The sequence below is a fragment of the Prorops nasuta genome, unplaced genomic scaffold, assembly GCF_024137725.1.
Source record: "Prorops nasuta isolate Cenicafe-Biocafe unplaced genomic scaffold, Cenicafe_Pnas_1.2 PNAS00027, whole genome shotgun sequence".
NCBI classification, from domain to species: domain Eukaryota; kingdom Metazoa; phylum Arthropoda; class Insecta; order Hymenoptera; family Bethylidae; genus Prorops; species Prorops nasuta.
In genome coordinates, this window is record NW_027116824.1 from 2,007,604 (window position 1) to 2,029,231 (window position 21,628).

The 21,628-nt window shown below is 32.1% G+C and overlaps 6 protein-coding genes across 9 annotated transcripts; 4 read left to right on the forward strand and 2 right to left on the reverse strand.

The window, feature by feature from the left end:
* Positions 1-2,104: 2,104 nt before the first annotated feature.
* Positions 2,105-4,519, forward strand: LOC136782498 (putative nuclease HARBI1). The gene is made up of 5 exons (XM_066741954.1): positions 2,105-2,324; positions 2,511-2,870; positions 3,016-3,302; positions 3,378-3,927; positions 4,341-4,519. The coding sequence occupies exons 2-5, from the start codon at positions 2,524-2,526 to the stop codon at positions 4,348-4,350; spliced, it is 1,194 nt and encodes a 397-aa protein (XP_066598051.1). The 5' UTR covers positions 2,105-2,324; positions 2,511-2,523; the 3' UTR covers positions 4,351-4,519.
* A 64-nt stretch (positions 4,520-4,583) lies between these two features.
* LOC136782499 (uncharacterized) lies at positions 4,584-6,172 on the reverse strand. The gene is made up of 5 exons (XM_066741955.1): positions 6,035-6,172; positions 5,621-5,961; positions 5,365-5,558; positions 4,970-5,275; positions 4,584-4,891 (listed from the first exon to the last, which is right to left on the reverse strand). Exons 2-5 carry the CDS (start codon positions 5,919-5,921, stop codon positions 4,844-4,846), a joined length of 849 nt encoding a protein of 282 aa, XP_066598052.1. The 5' UTR covers positions 5,922-5,961; positions 6,035-6,172; the 3' UTR covers positions 4,584-4,843.
* A 491-nt stretch (positions 6,173-6,663) lies between these two features.
* Rpt2 (26S proteasome regulatory subunit Rpt2) lies at positions 6,664-8,731 on the forward strand. Its single transcript, XM_066742082.1, has 5 exons — positions 6,664-6,795; positions 7,020-7,581; positions 7,655-8,041; positions 8,122-8,357; positions 8,436-8,731. Exons 1-5 carry the CDS (start codon positions 6,793-6,795, stop codon positions 8,568-8,570), a joined length of 1,323 nt encoding a protein of 440 aa, XP_066598179.1. The 5' UTR covers positions 6,664-6,792; the 3' UTR covers positions 8,571-8,731.
* On the reverse strand, positions 8,722-9,293 carry LOC136782521 (uncharacterized). Its single transcript, XM_066742008.1, has 2 exons — positions 9,231-9,293; positions 8,722-9,087 (listed from the first exon to the last, which is right to left on the reverse strand). The coding sequence occupies exons 1-2, from the start codon at positions 9,291-9,293 to the stop codon at positions 8,722-8,724; spliced, it is 429 nt and encodes a 142-aa protein (XP_066598105.1).
* Positions 9,294-9,383: 90 nt separating this feature from the next.
* On the forward strand, positions 9,384-11,190 carry Polr3F (RNA polymerase III subunit F). 2 transcript variants are annotated; one of them, XM_066742086.1, is made up of 4 exons: positions 9,384-9,846; positions 10,001-10,619; positions 10,691-10,852; positions 10,948-11,190. In XM_066742086.1, the coding sequence occupies exons 1-4, from the start codon at positions 9,812-9,814 to the stop codon at positions 11,020-11,022; spliced, it is 891 nt and encodes a 296-aa protein (XP_066598183.1). In that variant the 5' UTR covers positions 9,384-9,811; the 3' UTR covers positions 11,023-11,190. The 2 variants fall into 2 exon arrangements, with proteins under 2 accessions (XP_066598183.1, XP_066598182.1); XM_066742085.1 differs by lacking the exon at positions 9,384-9,846 and having other exon boundaries at positions 9,864-10,619.
* Positions 11,191-11,920: 730 nt separating this feature from the next.
* Positions 11,921-20,471, forward strand: Acf (ATP-dependent chromatin assembly factor large subunit). 3 transcript variants are annotated; one of them, XM_066742258.1, is made up of 14 exons: positions 11,921-12,402; positions 12,757-12,895; positions 12,978-13,192; positions 13,269-13,479; positions 13,560-13,789; positions 13,857-14,530; positions 14,601-15,077; positions 15,200-15,675; positions 15,758-16,531; positions 16,605-16,819; positions 16,905-17,083; positions 17,382-17,495; positions 18,306-18,651; positions 19,415-20,471. In XM_066742258.1, exons 1-14 carry the CDS (start codon positions 12,290-12,292, stop codon positions 19,578-19,580), a joined length of 4,329 nt encoding a protein of 1,442 aa, XP_066598355.1. In that variant the 5' UTR covers positions 11,921-12,289; the 3' UTR covers positions 19,581-20,471. The 3 variants fall into 3 exon arrangements, with proteins under 3 accessions (XP_066598355.1, XP_066598354.1, XP_066598356.1); XM_066742257.1 differs by having other exon boundaries at positions 11,922-12,402; positions 19,403-20,471; XM_066742259.1 differs by lacking the exon at positions 17,382-17,495 and having other exon boundaries at positions 11,922-12,402; positions 19,403-20,471.
* The last annotated feature ends 1,157 nt before the right edge of the window (positions 20,472-21,628 follow it).

Sequence of the window (21,628 nt, forward strand, 5' to 3'; positions counted from 1 at the left end):
ATTTTCTATAAATGACTTCGTTTAGTTATATCCACGATTATTTCTATATAAATATTAATATACCTATCATACTGTAATTAGTTACGTATAGAGTAAAATATTACAATATAGATCAACTTTATGTGGTGTTAGGATATTGTTTCTTTTCTAGTTTCAACCTAGTGGAATTAATAAAATATTTTATTTTTCTTACAAACTGAGTCATAATAAGTGAAGTGAAATAATTTAAACAATAGATCAACAATAGATTGGAAACATAACCAATTTGGAATATTATAAAAATATTGAAATAATATTAGTTTAAATTAAGTTTACTATGTCGTAAATATTTATTAACGGTGAAGCCTCGATAATATATTGATTAAAATTGATTAAAAATTGAATTATACTTAACACATCTGAAGATTCATCTAAGATTGCTATATTCATATAAAGTTAAAATGATAAATATTACTGCCATTTATTGCAGTTCTTAATGTAATACTAGATAATTTGTGTGTGTGTGTGTGTGTGAAGCTAGTTTGCATAAAATTTGTAAATTCGAATATTTACATACAACTAGACTTTAAGTTCATATGAGGGGAAAATAGATGGAATAATAAAATTTAATTAAAAGAATATCTTTTTAATCTTTTTCAAGAAATTGAAAATATTTGGAATATAAAATACAAGATGAAGGTACTCCAAAATCATGCTTACCCACAAACTTTCAAAACATAATGTTTTAAAAGACAGGATTTTTCAATTTTTTGTATAATAATTTCTTTAATACGGAATTTACAGAATAGATCCTTTAACACTCGAATTATTTTTCATTGTTTATTAACGAACGTGAAAAAGTGTAGCTCTTTGTTTCATCGTAGTTTTTCTAACAGTAGGAAATTTTTGTAATTCTTGAAAAGTAAATATTTTAGTAGCTTTAAGAGCCTGCAGAATCAGGATTTTATATTTTAGTTAGATTTGTTAAACCTAATATATTTTATTATAATTTTATTTTTAAATTGTTTTAGGGCATCCCTTCGTTAATTACTTTTAATCCTTTATTGTATTGATGTATTGTGCAAATAAAAAATGTTATAATTTTAGGAATTCAGTTTTAAACTATTAAATTATTCTAGTGTATGGTAACTTGAAAATTCCGGATTTTTTCTCTAGTATAATTATTTCTACCCATATATGTTGACCGTATATGCTGTCTTTTGTCAAAAGAGGTAAATCAAATTTGTCGTTCACCCCCTTTTCGATACACCAAAATGTTTGTCCATTGAGAATAATATAAACAATGAATATCCTTATCGTGTATATTTTTTTATTTCATTTTCGACGGTGGCGCTACCGCTTGTAAACAATTAATTCGTCCTTCATAACAGTAGAGAGGGGGGTCTGTTCTTTTTCACTGCACTGTCGAACTGGTACAATTAGTTGAAATAAGACAAACATATGTTTTCTCATTCTAATCTCCTCTAATTTATTGCACTAGTGCAGCAATACAATGCAGCAAAAAAGAACAGACCTTAGATACCGCCGATTGCGCCACTATTGACATAGACCACGAAAAGAATGTTGTATTTACATTATCATAATCTGGGCCTGGGAATCCTGGAATTTATAGGGTCGGATCGATAGATGAAACTGGATGAAACTAAGCTTGGAATTAAGCTTAGCATTTACTTAAGACAAAGACCGAGGATATGCAAGTATTAAAGGTTAGAGTGAGACAACTTGATTGATAGTATCGAAGAAAGTCCTTAAGCTTAGTTTCATCTATCGACACGACCATATAAACTGAACTTGAGTTCAAGCGGTTCAAGCTCCCCTTGAAGCCTACATATAAAGCCGAAATCAGACGATGCTTTTTCTCGTGCTGGATTGCTTGCTGAATTGAAATATTGTTTGCTGATTGGTTATAATAATGCAAATATCCAATCAGCAGTCATCATTATAAATTCAGCAAACAATCCAGCACGAGAAAAAGCATCGTCTGATTTCGGCTTAAGGGTGAACCCTACCAAGTCGGGTTAACTTAACCCAGAGTTAAAATGGTATAGTTAATGTTACGGGAACTATACCACTTTAACTCTGGATTAAGGGTGAGTCCGACCAACTCATTTTAATTTAAAGGGACATTAAAAAGTATCACCAACCTTAGAAAAGGAAAATAATTTTATGTTTTAACGTTTCCAGCTTGCACAGGTTATAGTATAATGAATAAGGAATAAAGGAATACAAAAATTGGACCAAAATACCAAATTACCATAGAGGTAAACTTCAACAAGTTATCACTAACTCCGAACCTCGTCATTCCAAATAGTTTTGCTTTTAAGGTAAGTTTTTTATTTTGCGTTATATTCTAAAAATAATATTTGTCAACAATGATAATTTTTTAAAATAAATGTAAAACAAGTTTACGTCAGAAATATAAGCTTATCTTTGAGAATATTTCATAGGATTCCAATTTGAAGCAATTCTATCTAGAAATTGGTTAAAAATTGATTTTTTGAATTTTTCAGAGTTGTATGAAGAATGGACGATTTCAGAGAATATGTTTCAAGATTCTTATTCGAAAATGACAATGCAGAAGAATATTCTAGCGTTGAAACATTTCAAATACATAGAGAGATGATAAGAGATTTATATTGTAGCAGAATCGAAAATTTTGAACAATACATTTCAAGATTTATATTTGAAGATGATGATGAGGAATTTACTTATGCTCAGACATTTCGAAGACCCAGAGTAATAAGAGAAAGAGTTAATTATTTAGAAATATATGATGATGTTGATTTTAAAAAAAGATTCCGCTTATCAAAAGAAAATGTATGTAATTTGTTATCAGTAATTGGACAAAAATTACTTAATAGAACAGAACGGTAAGTAAATATGATGTTAACTTATAGATAGGTTCTGCTTATTGATATCACCCAAGCGAAGAATAAGAAAGTTTATACTTTTTCTGTTTTGTGATTGCAACGTAATTTTCGAACATTCTCAATTAATGAAATTTAATATTTTCAGGAATAATGCAATCCCACCGATAATTCAGCTTCTACTAATGCTTAGATTCGCAGCAACTGGTTCTTTTTTAATGACAGTTGCCGATTTTTGCGGTATTAGTGTAAGTAGTGCTCAAATGATTGTACACAAAGTTACCGCCGCAATTGCAGCGCTTCATACAAAATTCATCAAGTTCCCTAATAAGTCTAATGATATTTTAAAAAGTAAAGCAAAAAATTTTAATCTATCTGGATTCCCCCGAGTCATTGGTGCTATTGACTGCATACATATAAGAATAAAATCTTATGGTAAAATAATGCATTCTATTATACACATTGTATGTAAAAACGAATAATGCTTAAAATATGCTCGTTTTATTTCAGGTGGTGAGGACGGTGAGATCTATAGAAATAGGAAAGGCTTCTTTTCTATTAACGTACAGGCAATAGTAGACTCTAGTTTAAAAATACTTGATTTGGTCGCTCACTGGCCAGGATCGACACACGACGCTACAATTTTTAATAATTCATTTATAAAAATGCGTTTAGAAAATGGCGAATTTGGTAATGGAGTATTGTTAGGGGATTCGGGCTATCCATCGTTACCGTTTTTATTAACACCTCTGCAAAACCCACAAACAGCAGCAGAGACATTATATAACGAAGCACAAATCCGAACTCGATCGATGGTGGAGAGAGCGTTTGGGATTCTTGGTAAACAGTTTCCTGTCCTTACACTTGGATCACGTTTTCGTACACCTGAAAACACTTTACCTTTGATAACTGCTTGCGTAGTATTATTCAATATAACGAGATCAAACGAGGAAGATGTGAAGGATATTAATGTTGATGCTTATAATAATATAGAGAGAGAGCTACATCAGAATCTTACTGAAAACGAAAGAGAATATTTCATTCATAATTATTTTCAAAGGTATTAGTATACAGGGTTTTTCTCTAACAGCGGAACATAGGAGATTTCGTGTTATTTGACTATAGTAAATTTTACTATAGTGAAATTACTGTTTTCCATTTAATTTAAATATTAAACGTAGTAACCAAGATTAATTGAGTAAAATGACATTTATAATGAATAATAAAAGCAATTAAACTAAAATAACTATTAAATTGTAACTATCTACGCTTTTATTAATTATAATAATGTATAGTAAGTGCTTCATTGCTATAGTTAAATAACAATCCTATGTTCCGCTGTTAGAGAAAAACCCTGTATCTCTTGTTTTAATATCTATATTAAATGGAAGTCTCATATATTAAAATGTAAAGAGAACTAAGGATTAAATTTAATCTTCTATAGCCAATGTAACAAAACATTTGAAATTGCAGGCTGTTGTAAGAAAATATTGTTGAACCAAATTCATGCAGATGAGTGAAGGGAACTTTCAGATTACAAAGAACAAAAATGAATGAGAATTTTAGCTGAAGGATGGAACAGTTAATTAAAGTGAAATAGACTACTGTTCGCTGTATATATGAAAAGATAAATGCAGATGTTGAATGGTAAAATATGCAATAATTGTATGAATAACGAAATAAAATTATTAATATTTTAATCTAAATCAGTTCTTTAATCATTAAACAAGAGAATATGAAACTTTGAATAACATTATTAATTTTAAATATTAACTATAATATCACAGAGCTTAACCTTCACTTGATATAATTAACATATTAAGTATTTATAATATCACAGGGTTTAAACTTTAGATCATATAATTAATTAACATAGTAAACATTATTAATATCACTGGACTTTGGTAACAACGAGAGTAAATGTCACATGCAAACAAATTTTAATCGATATCAGTCATAACCTATACTCCTTCGTCCTATTCAACATGTAACTTTTCGTGATATTCATCTCTGGGAAATGCAGTCTAAAACACAAAACTTAAGATGAAAAATACATAAACACCTGTCTTCAATTACTAAAATTATAAACAAAAAACTATTACCAGTGTAGTTGAATGCATGTTTGCTGATTCTTTTAGTTTGACCTCTAACAATTTTACTTGCAATTCTTCCTTTTTCAATTGCATATTTAGAATTTTTTTCTCATAATTTGCTTTTTCTAGTAAATGCTGTTTCATTAAATGAGCTAGCTCTAGTTTGCTTTCTAATAGCAGGTCTCCTTTTATTTTCTTCTTCTTAATCGTTGAATTAACAGCTATTTTATTGCTCAATGGTGGACTTATAGGCTTCTTTAATTGATTTGGAGACCATTTATCCCACTGATTCACTTCATTTTCATCAATTAAAAACTAAAAATGAAATTAAACATGTTTTAATAAAAAGATTTATTAATTTACATATGCTAATTTATACTACGAAATAATAAGTTTTGTCTTACTTGAAAAACTGCATTATCCGCATCATCTGGATCATCAGCCTCTTCTTCAAAATAATTTTCAACTGGAGTATTAATAGAAGACGAAAAACTAGTATCCGAGTCAAATGGGTTATATAAACCATCTACTGATTTTTGTATTATTTCATATGCTTTCTCATATAGTATGTTTGGCTTCACTTCATTTCTACCACCACCTGAAAGAATTGTTATACGTAAACTAAGAAAAATATTATAATTGTTTAAACATTTTAATTACCTGTTTTATATAACTCTTGCTTTAGTTTTGCATAATGTTTTCTGGTATTCGTTTTTGTATTTACCCAGAATGTTCTTAATGACTCACTGTTTATGTGTTGTCCATGCATTCTATAAAATTTTGTACTGATTTCATCCCACGATTTATTTTTCATAGATGTGCTTACAGCATCTGTTTTCTTGTTTTCTATAACCGCCGAAAATTCTTTTATTAACTCTATTATTGTCAGTTTCTTATCAAACGTTAAGTATTCTTTTTTCTTGCTTTCATATTTTGTTCTTAGCTGTTCATTAAGTTCCATCACTACTAGCACATCCAGTTTTATTTACTTCACCAAAGTCCTTATGTATAATAAAAAATTATCATTGTTGACAAATATTATTTTTAGAATATAACGCAAAATAAAAAACTTACCTTAAAAGCAAAACTATTTGGAATTACGAGGTTCGGAGTTAGTGATAACTTGTTGAAGTTTCCCTCTATGGTAATTTGGTATTTTGGTCCAATTTTTGTATTCCTTTATTCCTTATTCATTATGCTATAACCTGTGCAAGCTGGAAACGTTAAAACAAAAAATTATTTTCCTTTTCTAAGGTTGGTGATACTTTTTAATGTCCCTTTAAATTAAAATGAGTTGGTCGGACTCACCCTAAGTTAACCCGACTTGGTAGGGTTCACCTTAAGGGTGAGGTTCACCAAGCCCAGCTTGGGGCCACTTGGGGCTAGCCGGGCTAAACTCATACAGCTCATGTAGCGGAAACTATACTACTTTAGCCCGAAAGTATACCATATTAGCCCGGCTAGCCTTCAAGCCGGACTTGGTGAATCTCACCCTAAGTCATACATAGATTTTTCCGGTCTTAAACTTTAACTTGAACTTAAGTTTTGTTTATAAATTCCGGAGATAATTAAAAGATAAAATCTATATTCTTATATCATTTGACAATCTTTTTTACCATCCATCAATTATATTAGAACGAACTGTACTACAATCGACGAATTGAAATTTATGTGATTAGTGACTATCTTCGTGAGTATTTCAGAATGGTTCACGACAATCACGGACGTTCACGTCGTTCACGTCACAATTACACTTCACAACTTTCACAAGTTGGTCAACCTGAATTAAGTGACTCTGCCGTTTCGTAGTTTTATAACAAACGAAACTAAAAATGGTAAATCCTATAAAATACAATAAATTACTAATTAGAGAATAATAAATTAAACATCGTTGTATTATATTAATTTATATTATTTAAAAAAGTATATCTATGCATGTGGAAATTTTCTTGTATAGGTTAAATTCCTAGTAGAGTATTACTATAGTACTAATGAGGTTTTTATTTATTAGAAATTATTTTAATAAACTTCATTGATAGTGTTCAATATTTGCAATTAGGGTCAGCAACAGTCTGGTGCAGGTGGTACAGGAGGGGACAAGAAAGATGACAAAGACAAAAAGAAAAAGTATGAACCACCAATTCCTACTAGAGTTGGTAAGAAGAAGAGAAGGACCAAAGGACCGGATGCAGCTTTGAAATTACCTCAAGTTACTCCTCATACACGCTGTAGACTAAAGCTTTTAAAATTAGAAAGGATAAAGGATTATCTGCTTATGGAAGAAGAGTTTATTAGGAATCAAGAACGACTGAAACCGCAGGAAGAAAAAAATGAAGAAGAGAGGTCTAAAGTTGATGATCTTAGAGGAACTCCAATGTCAGTAGGAACCTTAGAGGAAATAATTGATGATAATCATGCAATTGTATCAACGTCTGTTGGTTCAGAACATTATGTGTCAATTTTATCGTTTGTTGATAAAGATCAATTGGAGCCTGGGTGCTCTGTACTGCTGAATCACAAAGTTCATGCAGTAGTAGGTGTACTAGGGGATGATACAGATCCAATGGTAACAGTAATGAAATTGGAAAAAGCACCCCAAGAAACATATGCTGATATTGGTGGTACAGTTTTATCAGAGATACATTTTGGAAATTATAACTTTTCTCATTCATTAATAAGTATTTCTTCATCAAGGTTTGGATACTCAGATTCAGGAAATCAAGGAATCTGTTGAGCTGCCACTGACCCATCCAGAATATTATGAAGAAATGGGCATCAAACCTCCAAAAGGTGTTATTTTGTATGGTCCTCCTGGAACAGGAAAAACACTTTTGGCAAAAGCTGTAGCTAATCAAACTTCTGCTACTTTCCTGAGAGTTGTAGGCTCTGAGCTTATCCAGAAATATTTAGGTGATGGTCCAAAACTGGTTAGAGAAATTTTCAGAGTAGCAGAAGAGCATGCTCCATCAATTGTTTTCATTGATGAAATTGATGCAGTAGGGACTAAACGATATGATAGTAATAGTGGAGGAGAGCGTGAAATTCAAAGAACTATGCTAGAATTACTTAATCAATTAGATGGTATGAAAAGTATTAATTTCTATTTTGAGAAGAATTAAAAATATCATAATTGAATATGAAATATTTCATTTTATTTTTAGGCTTTGATAGTAGAGGAGATGTCAAAGTTGTAATGGCAACAAACAGAATAGAAACTTTAGATCCAGCCCTTATAAGACCTGGTCGTATTGATAGAAAAATTGAATTCCCATTACCTGATGAAAAAACTAAAAGACGTATTTTCAGCATTCATACAAGTAGGATGACATTAGCACCTGATGTAAATTTGGCTGAATTAATTATGGCTAAGGACGATTTATCTGGTGCTGATATTAAGGTATGTAAACTTTTAATTTAAAGAAAATATGCAATCCAACAGAAATTAGTTTTACTGTATTCAAATATTATATTTTAGGCAATTTGTACTGAAGCTGGTTTAATGGCACTCCGTGAGCGCCGTATGAAAGTTACTAGCGACGATTTCAAAAAGTCTAAAGAAAGCGTTTTATACCGAAAAAAGGAAGGATCCCCAGAAGGATTATATTTATAAGCTTTTGTCATATTCTTTATTCAATATTGATGCATACATGCTATGTACTTTTAAAGGAAAATATAAATTCCTAAATTAACAAATTATTGGCATTAGCCAAACTTTATTTAGAAATCACGTGGATAATAATAAAAATGCTTCTTAGACCAAGTCAACTTGAACTGTTGAATGTGCTTATGTCGATGCCCTGTTGTTTCATAAAAGGTTCAAAATATTGGTGTAATTCCTTTATAGTTTTAACAGATAATTTCCGTTGTTCCTCTATAATATTTTCTAAATTCATTGAGCTTAAATTTAATTCATCTTCTAAATTATTAACACATATGTAACATTCTTCCTGATTAATTTTCTTTATGATATCTCTTATATTATCTGGATGATTTTTGGGCAATTTAGTAAGACAGCTCTTATATATTCCCACAGTAAAAGCTGAGTTAAATGCTTCTTTGTATCCAATGTCAAATCCTTCTTGAAAGACTTCATTTGATCCATCTAATACACCATTACTATAACCTATCTACAAATAAATTAAAAAAAAGGAGAAAGTTCGTGAATAAAATCATTTTTTTGTTTGTACAACACGCGTTCAGAAAATATATTCTTATTTGATGACAGTTCTTATACGAGTGGAAATTACGTGTACTATAAAATTTTGTATACCTTAGATGCTGAATTGACAATATTATCCCAGTTTTTTGAAGCTATTTTTAGCGATTCATCCATCTCTATTATTGATAAACAAAATTAAGAGTTATGACTTATTTTGATAAACTTTTCATATTATATATTCGATAGAATAATACAAACTTTTAAGAGTCAATCAATCATCCTCTAACTAACTTATCTAGGTCCTCTTGGTTCTCCTGTCTTCTTCGTCCTTCCTACTGTCAGTGTCTCCTACTTCTCCTAGTCCTAACTCCTAGTGGACTGGGCAGTGGGCGCCGTGGACGGTGACCGGTGGACAGCGTGAGGAGTTAGGAGTTAGGACTTTAAGACTGCCTATAGAGACCGTGCACACCAACACAATGATAGCGAAGTGTCAATGTTTAACTATATACGTATAAATAAATTACACTCAAAAACTGCGAAAATTGACCGATAGTTTGCGCTGATAGTATGCATATTCACCAATATACATTCTTATCTCACTGTCATTGTGTTAGTGTGCACGCCGCAGTGCTAGGTCGAGTCTCTGGGAGTCTGAGTGTCTGACAGAAGCAGTTAGCAGCCTATAATTTAGAATGGCGGACTTGGCAACGATGACAATGGAGCAAAAGTATATTTTGTGTTCTTTTATAAAATGACTTTTTAATTAAAACTAACACTTATTTTTAGGTTATATTTTGCATGTTTACCAATACTTCGTATATTAAACTAGTATTTCATAATTTCATTGTATGTCGGTATAAGAATAATGTTTTTTTCCATAGGATAATTAATTTAGCCCAAGCTCATCCAAAAGGCATATCTGATAAGGATTTAACAGCTGAATTTCCAGATATACAACCAGTGCAAAGAGCACAGTATATAAACAAGCTGTTATCTCAGGGATATTTTGATTTATTTAAACAAGGAGGATCATTGCTCTACAGGTTGAAAGACCCTTCTAAAGCAAAAGTAGCAAAAGGAGCTGATAATGAGGAAAAAATAGTTTATAGTATAATAGAAGAAGCAGGGAACAAGGGTATATGGATTAGAGACATCAGATTTAAGTCAAATCTGATGCTTACTCAACTGAATAAAATTTTAAAGAGCTTAGAAACTAAGAAATTTATAAAAGCAGTCAAATCTGTGGCTGCAAGTAAAAAGAAAGTGTACATGCTATACAACTTAGAACCAGATAGATCAGTAACTGGTGGCGCTTGGTATCAGGATCAAGATTTTGAAGCAGAATTTGTAGATGTTTTAAATCAGCAGTGCTACCGTTTTTTGGAACAAAAGAAGGAAGGAACAAAAAATTGTAGAGCTGGACCAATAGCTGCTAGAGACATTGCATATGCGTCTTCAAAAGAAGTCTGGAAGTTCATTTCAGATCTAGGAATCAGTAAGGTAATTGGTTTTTAGTAATGTGTCTTTATATGTTCTAAACTTTTAAAGTTAAAATAATTTATTTTTTTAAGGTAAAACTATCTGTAGAAGACTTGGAAATGATACTAAATACTTTGGTTTATGATGGTAAAGTGGAAAAAACATTGACAGAAGATGGAAATACTTTATACAGAGCTGTACAGCCTTTATTAGTTCCACCAGGTTTAATTGCTACTCCATGCGGAGTATGTCCAGTAAGTTAAAAACTTCTAAACATCATTTTATCAATGAATTTTATTCTATTTCAGCAGTGAATTGAATTTTTCTCATCTAGTTAGTTTTTTTTCAGGTAAGAAAGAATTGCTGTGATCTTGGAGATGTTACGCCAATAAAATGTCAATATATAACAGAATGGCTAGAATAAAGTGTATAAGTAGACATGTTTTCATATGTAATATTTTAATTTATAATATTTTTGTAAATATATTTTTAAGAAAGATTACATATATAGTCGTTATATTTGTTGCATCTTTAAAATATAAAGGATAAGCTTATTTAATTATTATTAAATAAATGCAAATATCGTGTTATGCTGTCCAGCTTGCGATGATTCGTGCTTTATTTCCCGCCAATTTAGTTATCCCTATTGGAAAAACCGGATGTGGCGACAAAATGCTTCAAGCGTAAAATGCTCTTTCAACGTTTATCTTGGTTAAAATAAAAATCAAAAGAAAAAACTAAATATATAACTATTTAAAAAGAAGATGGAAACGGTTCATATCGAATACGATGATAGGAAGGTAGCGAAGAAAAAGAATTATGTAAAAATTATATGAAGCTGTTTGTTTGTTCGCGCCCAATTTTAGCTCACAGTGGCTCACAAGAGCATGTAAATGTAGTATTTATTTTCCATCAAAAAAAAAAAAAAAAATAAAAAAAAACGATTGCATCGAGTGTCGAGTAAGTGCTGCAAGGAAAAATTTCGTCTACGGACAAAAACAGACAAAAGTATATAATCAATGAAAGACAAAACATTCATGGAAATTTGAATATTTTATGATAAGTTTATTGTATTGTATAGGCATTCATGCGTAACTATAGTTGAATAATCAAAGCTCCAACTTTTGACTTTCTAGAGTAGAAGAGAATTAAGATAAGAATAAGAAAGAAGCTAAAAAATTAATATATAAATTTACAATTTGTCATCAGATGGCGAGTAAAAGATAAGCTAATGGATCGAGACCGAAGGAACTGTCGTTTATACAATTTATTATATTGGCAGAATCGTTGGCTCCACTTCCGGTTTCTTAGTGGCAGGTGTGAATGCGCGCTTTCACAGTTCTGTTAAAAATCGTGCTTTGTCATGAGTTTGTGATTTTTATGGAGAAATGTCAATTAAGATGCTGCCCCGATACCTGGTAAAGATCGGGCGATAGGGAAAAGCATCAGTGGTTGATAAGGTTAGGTCCGGCATTTCTAGTAAGGTTGTAAAAATTCCGTTCTGCGTATCCCGTTGGTCCGTGGAGTGTGGACTCGCGTGTGACTGGATCTACGAATCGACTACGAAGCGAATACTACGCTACTACTGAGGCCAGTGGCGAATAGGACGATTGCTTTCCAAGTGATCAAACTTATCTTTAAAATTCCTCGAGAGTCTTAAAGTCTTTTTTGAAGATATATCAAGACTGACAATGCCGCTTTTGAGGAAGTCGCCTTTTCAACGTCTCCACGTCTCCTCGGACTACAGGGATGACGACGAAGTCTTTCTTTGCGAGGTTACCAATGAAATCTTCAAAGATTACAAGTAAGCTTTTTGATAATCTTCAAAAACACTATGCCTAACCTAGAAAGTTCTATTTTTGATTACTAATTCCTGAGCATTAATAGTCTCTCAACTTTTTTACTTGCTTATATTTTTAGATAGTTTAACCTTTTAATATTAGATGTAGTGGTAAAAAATAACCCAAATTTATTCTAGCACGAACTTTCAAAGCTTATTCTTACGTTATCTTCAATATTATGTTAAATGTCAGCTTTAAAAGAATGATAATTTCAGTATTCTCTTTCTTTTGTCAGTTTATTTTTTTTTTAAGTTTTATTTTTAATGTTAGGATTAGGTAAAATGCCAGTTTATTTAAGCTAATTTTTTCTGTTTCAGTGAATTTTGTGAAAGAATTATTTTATGCAACTCTCTTATTTGGTCATGTAGCATCACAGGAAGAACTAACATGACTTATGAGGAAGCCTTACAGTGCGAAGAAAATGCTAAAAAGAGCCTTAAAGAATTTCCTATGGAAGTATGAGTCTTTTTTATATTTTTATTGAGGAAAGATTATCTCAAAATTTAGATTGTTTATTTACTATTATTTTTGTTTACAGTTGCGTATACCTATATTATATCTAGCCAGTAAAACAAATAGGTCAGCTTTTAATGAGGTTGTAGAAGATGTATACCAATTTGCAAGGGATAGATATTTTGTGGGAGAAATGGTTGAAGCAAGTTTTACTGAAGATTCTTGGAGCGACTGTCATGTACTTCAAGTAATACCACCCACTGATCTACAAATTAAAGCATATCTTAAGGAAAATGCAAAGTAATTTTGTCAAAAGTATATTTTTAACTAAAACAAATTTTATTATCATTATTCATTACTAAATTTTGTATATTAGGAGTCCTCAGGATAGACAGTATCATCCACCAGCTAAACTATTTCGTTATGAGGTAGAACAATTAGATAGTGGGGACTCTGATGTTAGTCAACTAATGGTTGTAGAAGCAACTCAAGTAAGAAGAAGAAAACAGCACTACAGTCGAGAAAGAAATAAAATTTTCCTTCGTCAGCTTTGTGAACAAAGTCAAAATGGTATTTGGGTAATTAAGGTTGGTATTATTACAATAAAGATTTTTAGTACTTTTTTATGGTATTAAATGATAGAGCTGATGGTATTATTTTATTTTAGGAAAGTGTACTTCAAAAATATGGCATTGCTAAAGTTAGATTCGATTCAATATTTGCGGGGCCTTCACCAGATTTTACATCGCGTCCAAAAAAAGTAATAAAACATAAGCAAGAGAGTATTGATAAATTTTTAACTTCAGATCCAAGTAAACATAGGACTTTTGAAAAGCCAGATCCTCTCAGAAAAGTAAACGAAACTGGAGTGATAGTAAAAAAATATAGGCAGCCTAAGTAAGCTTCTCAAGTTAACAACAAAATTTGATAATTCTTGAAATTAATTTTGTATTTTTTAAAACAGGATGAATGGGAAAATCAAAAAAGATAACATGGCCAAGGTGCAAGAGGAAAAGGAAAAGCGTAAGGAGGAGAGAGTTTTGAAACGAGAGAGAAAGAAGGAAGAGAAACAAAAATTGGCTGCATTAGCGGCGTTTGTACGACAGTGGAATAAGCCAAGAGAAGACTTGGAATGCGAGGATTTGTGTCCTATTCCAACACCAACGCCTATAAATTGTCCTATACCAAACAATAAATTTGGGGATGCTGTAATGATTTTAGAATTTCTATTATCCTTTAATGAAGAACTAGAGGTCAATACATATTTCCCAGGAGGTCTGACATTGGACATACTGGAGCGTGCACTCTTGATAAAAGAAACCACTGGTCCTTGGAGTGATCTTTTACAGTTGTTACTGTCGAATATTTTTAAATACCAGGCTGACGAGGAGGACGAAATTCACGCAGATGCATCAAATTTAGCGAATGATATTAACATGTATGAAGGTGCGTCGTCCATGGCCAAGGCAGTAAAATTAGCTACAATAGCGTCTGGCTGGTCTCAGACCCATCAAAATTGCAAATTATCGGAGTTAACATTGGATCCTTTCACGTTAAGTGAAATTTTACGACAGCACTTGTTAAGCTCCGGTGGTAGAATCAGTGAGGCTGCTTCCAAATGGCGTTATTCTCAGAGAGGTGAGAAAATCGCTTCACTTAGCCAAATAGCTACAAAACTAAAGAAACTTTAATGAAAATATTTTTTTAGGTGGTTACACTAATCATGATGATCCAGCGTTACTGTTAAGAATAAATAGTACACACATCTTAAGATTGTTAGGGCATCGCAGCGTTTGTGAATTTAATTTGGACGAGAAGTTAACATTGACAACGTGTCTCATCAATCAATTGTTGACATTCGCGTCAGTACGGGACATTATCGAGGAAAGGTATGAAAGAGTACAGCAAGCGAAAAGAGAGTTGAAATCGTTTCTCATAGCTGAACAGAGGAAGGAAAAAGAGGAGAAGGAAAAACTGAAGGAAAAAGAAAAAGATGGAAAAGCTGAGGAAGAGGTTCAGAGACCGAAAAAAATTACTCGTGGTAATTGTGAAGAGGAAAAGAAAAGGGAGGAGGTTGAACAGAGGTTAAAGGAGTTGCAGCTTGCTTCTAAAGATGATACTATGATGTTGTATTTAGGAGCTGATCGAGCACATCGAAGATACTGGAGGTTTCTCTCTATACCAGGTAAATTTCTCGTTAATGCATATAATTTAATGATTGAAATAAAATGTAGCTAGTGGCAGTATTTTTTAATATTAAATTTATTTATACAATAATAATTTATTATGTTTGGAATGTGTCTTCAGGAATTTTTGTGGAAAATGACGAATGGTGGCCTGGAACTTGCCTTCCTGAAGGAACTCCTTATCAACCTGGATTGGAAGATAGGGAATCTACTTACGCATACTTGAGAAATAAATTCGAGGATGAATTTAGCGATAAGGAGAACAGTTTCAAAAAAGCCAAGAAGTCACCGAAGAAAGGTAACATATCGGACAAGAATGGACTGAAGTCGCCTAGAAAAGACTTTAAGCACGACCATGTCGATGTGAGACGATCCTTGATGGCTTGTACAAGCGACAAGGACTGTCCCGTTCACTGGAAGAGGTCAGGACCAAAATGGAACTTTTACGGAACGCAGGAAGATATAGAAGCCTTGCTGAATGGTTTAAGTACAAGGGGTATTAGGGAAGGGGAACTTAAAAATAATTTAGTTAACGAAATGTCTACTTTAACTGCAATCCTTGAGGAATGTCCAAAGAACAAACTTAATCCTGAAATAGTAAGAAGAAATTCTATATTTAAATCACTAAATTTTAATGAATAAGACATTATATAACTTGTATTGCAATTAAAACTTTCAGTTTAAAGAGCCTCCAAAGGGACCGCCAAATAAAAGTCAGAAGAAGAACAAATATGAGAACTCGAATTTAAGTTTCCCACAAGGTATATCAGTGGACTTAGCATTCGAACTGACTTTGAGGGATTACATATTAGATTTTGAAGATAAGATAAAGGTTGGTGGTCTGGGCTGTTTAAAAGATGTAGACCGCGAAGTTTGGAGGCACGTAGTAAATAAAAGCACTGAGAAACAAGACAAATCTGTTCTGAAGATTAAAAATGAAATGGACGGTGAATCAGCGTCGAACATAACACTAGACAAAATTAAGAGTGAATTCAAGCATAGCAGGCCAGGTACACCAGATTCCGAAGCTGGAAGTCTTAATATAAAGACATACAGAGATCCGGGAATTTACCTAGGTCCACCAGGGGATAGCGAGGAAACGACGAACGCAGAACAGCAAGCTGCTATAAAAGATATGGCATGCGCCATTGTACAACTATTACATGCAGTAGAGCAGAAATATTTGAAGAAACCATTGGGAGGCGACGATAAGGACAAGAAATGGTCTGGTGAGGAGGTGAGAGAAAGATGGGAACAATCATTGATGGCTTCGACGAGTTGGTCTCAACTCTTTGTACATCTGAGTACTCTCGAAAATAGCGTTGCCTGGGGAAAAAGTGCATACAATGCTCAATGTCGTATCTGCAAAAGACGAAGGGACGGAGAAAATATGCTTTTGTGCGATGGTTGCAACAAAGGACATCATCTCTATTGCTTAAAACCAAAATTAACTGTAATTTTATCAATTTTTATTTTCAATATTCATTGTAAGTTACAAAAAACTGTAGTTATAACTGTATTTACAGTCTGTACCCGAAGGAGACTGGTTCTGTTTAACGTGTAAACCTCGAGAGACGAAGCCAAAGGAAAAGGTGAGAAAGAGAAAAAGATTTGAGGATGAGGCAGAGGAGGAAGTTGTACTTACCAAGGAAACTAGACATAATCGAGCCAGGCGTGTTCCAGAAAGTGGAGATGAATATATGGATGAGGATGTTGATAGTCCTCACAGCTCCGATGATTTGTACTATTTCTATTATTATTATTATACATAATAATTACTTAGGTTTTTATTACGATACATGTTAATTTTATAATAATTTCAATAGATCGAGTAAATCCATTCGTTTGTGCTCAGCTTGTAAAAGCGGTGGAAAACTGATAAGCTGTGACATCTGTACCAATCACCTTCACTTAGAGTGCATAGAACCTCCATTGTCAAGAGCTCCTCGTGGCACGTGGGTTTGTCAAAAGTGCAAAGGTCGCAAAAGAAACACAACAAAGCATGGTAAGCAAAACAAATTATTATTGAGAAGCTGTGGTAATCTTTTTAACGATCCACGAAACTAAATTATTAGATATATAACTCTACCCCTGAGTCAACAGGTCATCGAAATGATTTAAATCAAGAAACTACATTGGCACCAAAAAACGTGGATCAGAAAAGATTAAGGCTTTGCGAAATTACATTAAAAAATTAGATTTGTTGAAATTCGTTATTTGTTAGAATACGTTTCGCAGTGCCTTACAATGAAAGAAATGGTATAATAAAAGAAAGAGAGGTTTAGTTTTGATTGTGTTGGTAGTGAGGGGGCGTGAAAGGGAAAGAGAGACGGAGAGGCCGTGCGCGGCTGCGGCACGCTCGCGCATCCACGGTTTTGCCAAGAGTCTTCTTACTACAGAGTCCACAGACTGGGACGGTCTGTATAAATATTCCCCTTTATTTCATAAAAAATTTTTCAATAATTAAATCATTGTCCTTCACAATTTCACTAATTATAATTATCCATAAACATCTTAGCTCTAATTTTATTACAAAAATCCGCAAATGCATTTGCTGTGTAATTTTTAGCGGATTTGTAATTAATGCTTCGCTGCATGCTGGCTATTAATTGGTTCAAAATTTTTATAGGTTTTGCGACAGAGAAAAGGAAGGAGATTCTGCTTAACAGTTGTTGCATTTAATATGCTGGTTGCCTAGAATAAATTCATGTTTTTCCCATCATATTCGCCATGCATGAGTGGCATGGCGTCTAGTGTTAATTTTTTACTCTTATCTGTACTTTTCATTCTTTAGAAGTACAAAAAGGAATGAAAGTTCGGAAAAAAAGAAACATGTCTGAATTACTTTAATCCTCCGTCTGTACATTACACTTTTCCGGCATCGTATATACATTAGGCCCACAATTTGTTAAATCTTCTATTAAAAAATCATTGTAAAAATCTAAAAATTACGATGCATACCATGATACTTCTATTTGCTGGTTCCAGAATTACGTCGATAACCGAAAAAAAGATACATTATTTATAATAATTTAAACCATATTAAACATTTCGATTTAAATTTTCACTGGTGCTCAAAGAGACCCAGTGTTCAGTTGGAGGATTAAGTTTTAGAAACCATAACGACGAAAAGCTTGTTTTAAACAGCGAATAGTTTAGAAATTTAATGATAAATTTTTGTGGACAGTTTGAGATGAGCTTGACCGTGATTTTGTTCTAATCTACAGATAGTAGCAATTCTGAGGAGACAGAGCCAAGACAGACAAGAAGATCATCGAAAAGAGCAGCAGAAGTATTGCAAGACAAAACCGGGATCAAATCATTTGTACCAAAAGTGCAGGATCTTCTTACTGACATCAGACATCACAGAGATTCTTGGCCATTCCTGTCACCAGTTACCAAGGACGAGGTTCCTGATTACCATGATATCATTACCAGCCCCATGGATTTTGGCACGGTTAAAGAGAAACTTGCAAATGGTCTGTACGAGACCATTGAACAATTTCATAGCGATTGCCGATTGATATTTGATAATTGTCAGACTTATAATACAGAACACAGTTCTGTGTACAAGTATGTATTTATCAGTAGGAATTTTATTAGCTGTATGAAGGTTCGGATGCCAGAGATACAAAGTATATCCTAACAACGACGGATTTGAATTTGCCTTTTCATGGACCATAACAGTTTTTCAATCTAAAATTTTAATCACTTTTATAGGACTGAAAAAAGTAAAAGATAATATTTTTTTAGTATATAATTCTTGTGATGCATGTTTTAAACCTTGAATGTAAGACAATTTTTTCAAATGGCTTGACACAAAAAACGATTTTTATTGATTTATCAATCCTATAAAAATTATTAAAATTTTCACTTGATAAACGGTGATGTCCTCTTAAACAGTCTCTAAAATATTCTACTTGAATCGTTAAATAATTATTAGAAAAAAATTATAAAAATGATAGAAAGTATATTGTTTATATTTCTTACTGCAGAATAATATCTTTTACATAACATCTTGAACCTAGAAAACTATCTTGCATGCAATTCTTGGAAAAACTAGGATGACCATTATTTTGATTTAAACTATAGTAATGCATGATCATTGTTATGACAAAATGCTTTAATATTTTATAAAATTTTATAAATACTAACTTATCGTAATGCACAAGTTACTTTTTCTATAAATAAATGCGGCCTAAATCTTCTGCACTTTTTTAATAATAAAATTACAAGAATGCTTAACCGAAAGTAAAATCTTTGGCCTCCGAACAAATACGGTAATGCATTTGGAGAATGAAATTCTATAATTTTTTAAATGCAGTTACGTCTACAGGGCAGGTATGAGGCTTCTGAAATATTTCGAGAAAAGATGCAAAGAGCTCAGGATAGAAAGCAGTGAAACAAAAGAACCAGATGCGAAGAAAGCAAAGATCGGTACGGAGAATGAGAATGGAATAACGGATAGTGAAGAAGAAGAGGATTCTGATGAAGGAAGATAAAAGTCAGCGATTAAATAGATGCGTCTTTAACTTGTCAATGCAGTGTCGTATTTGAGTGGATGCAAAAAACAGAAAATTAATTCGCATAATAGATAGTATGCAGTTGAATAAGGATATTTTGTAGCTCATTTTTAAGGAGTAGTAGCATCTTGTAAATCATAGATTTCACTGTTAAGCATTAATACAGTTTTTTCATCAGTGTACTGAAATTGTCAGCAATGGCAAAAAATGGATGTCTTATTTCGCTTCAGTTTTAATTTAAACGGAACGAGTGACATTCACTTTTCATACAACGTTCTAGTTTGTTCTCAAATGTTTATTAAAGCAAAAAGCTTTACAGTATTATACTCACGATTTCTTGCACTCTACTAGTTATTCTTATAATATACTTTTTCGATAATGACCTATTTAAACATCTAATATTTAGTGTAACTTATGAGCAATGGAGCGGTTTTCGTTGCATGGGCTAGTACAAGATTAAGAAAAATCTCAAATAAATTATTTTTCCAGATTTTAAAACATTTTTTGTGTAAAAAATTATGTTGTTGAAGATATTTAATTTAATATTTACGTATATCTGAGCTGTAGATGTCAATAGTACTTATTTTGCTTACCAATATTTGCCCAAATTAAATTTATAGCTGGGCCTATTATACACAAAGCTATGGTACAAATTATTGCAACTCTCATTACATTGTACAGCTGTTATCGAATACATTTCTTTGTAACCATGTATGTTTTATACAATTAATTTGGTAATAAATACCTTTAAAATAAATAGTCTTTATCTATAATAATGCAGATTGTCTACTAAAATATAAAAAATTATTATTTTACAGTCATTTATTTATAATTTTATTTTGCAATACAATTTTTGATCCATAGAATATTGTTTATACTACATTAATCTTGTTAAGCTTAATGGTGATCACCTCCATAGAATGTTTTGTAATCAATATCCCTCCATTTCTTAACATTCTCTGGGGCATATGCTGAATGTAAAAAAAAATCAATGTAATAGTTATATAAACAAAATGAAAACTTGTTTTAAGAGTAATATAATACTTACATAGTTTTTGAATTTTGTAAAAGATTGGGAAAGTTACCAGAAGACCTATTGGAAACCATCTGTACAACCAACTGTGCTTATAAATATATTTATGAGGAAACTGCACAAGCTTTGCCGACCATGTGTAAGGATACAACATCCTCCTGCTCGTACCAGAATCAGCCATTATATGTGTAGATGAATATTTCTTCAATAAAATAAGAATAATCAAATATCTCAAATCATGGTCATTTTATTTAGAGGTTAGATTTCGCAATAAAATAATTAACTTTTTAATGGTTAATTAATAAAATTTATTGCATTATTAAAGATTATACAAGATAGAACAAAAAATAATATTATTTGGATTTGCAGAATATCAAAATTAATTAATAAATTAATGACGTTTATTGATGACTAAAATTCAAGATACGTAAATTTGTGAATGGAGGAATTAAATTGTGGTTGCATATTTTACGATTTATATTTGTAAGGTGGAAAAGTATATAATAAATTTAAAACAGTTTTGATCACTTACATTTTACGTAACATTCAATACAAAGTTGGAAGTGGTTGGAAGTACTTGGAAGTTGTTCGATCTATATAGTTTTCCAAGCTAAATTATATATATATATAGGCCGTGTACCAGAATTTACTGCCAGTACTGCGAATATCCTTCTGTCTTCTTTCAATGCTTCATTCTTGACAAAGATATAACATGATATGTATGTCATTGTATGTACTGGCAGTCAATTCTGGAACACGGCCATAGTATGTATATGTATGTATATATCGATCACAGATTTGTCATATATGTATTCACAGTATCGATACTTTACAATAAAGCTCGAAAGTCGAAAGTCGGAAATTCGGAAAGAATTCTTTTATTTCGGCGCCACTTTCGTATGGACATTGGGCATTGGGCGCGTTCCACAAAAGATTCGCACTTCACAGCAACATGATAGTTCATTCATATAATAGCCTTCTTTCAAAATAATTT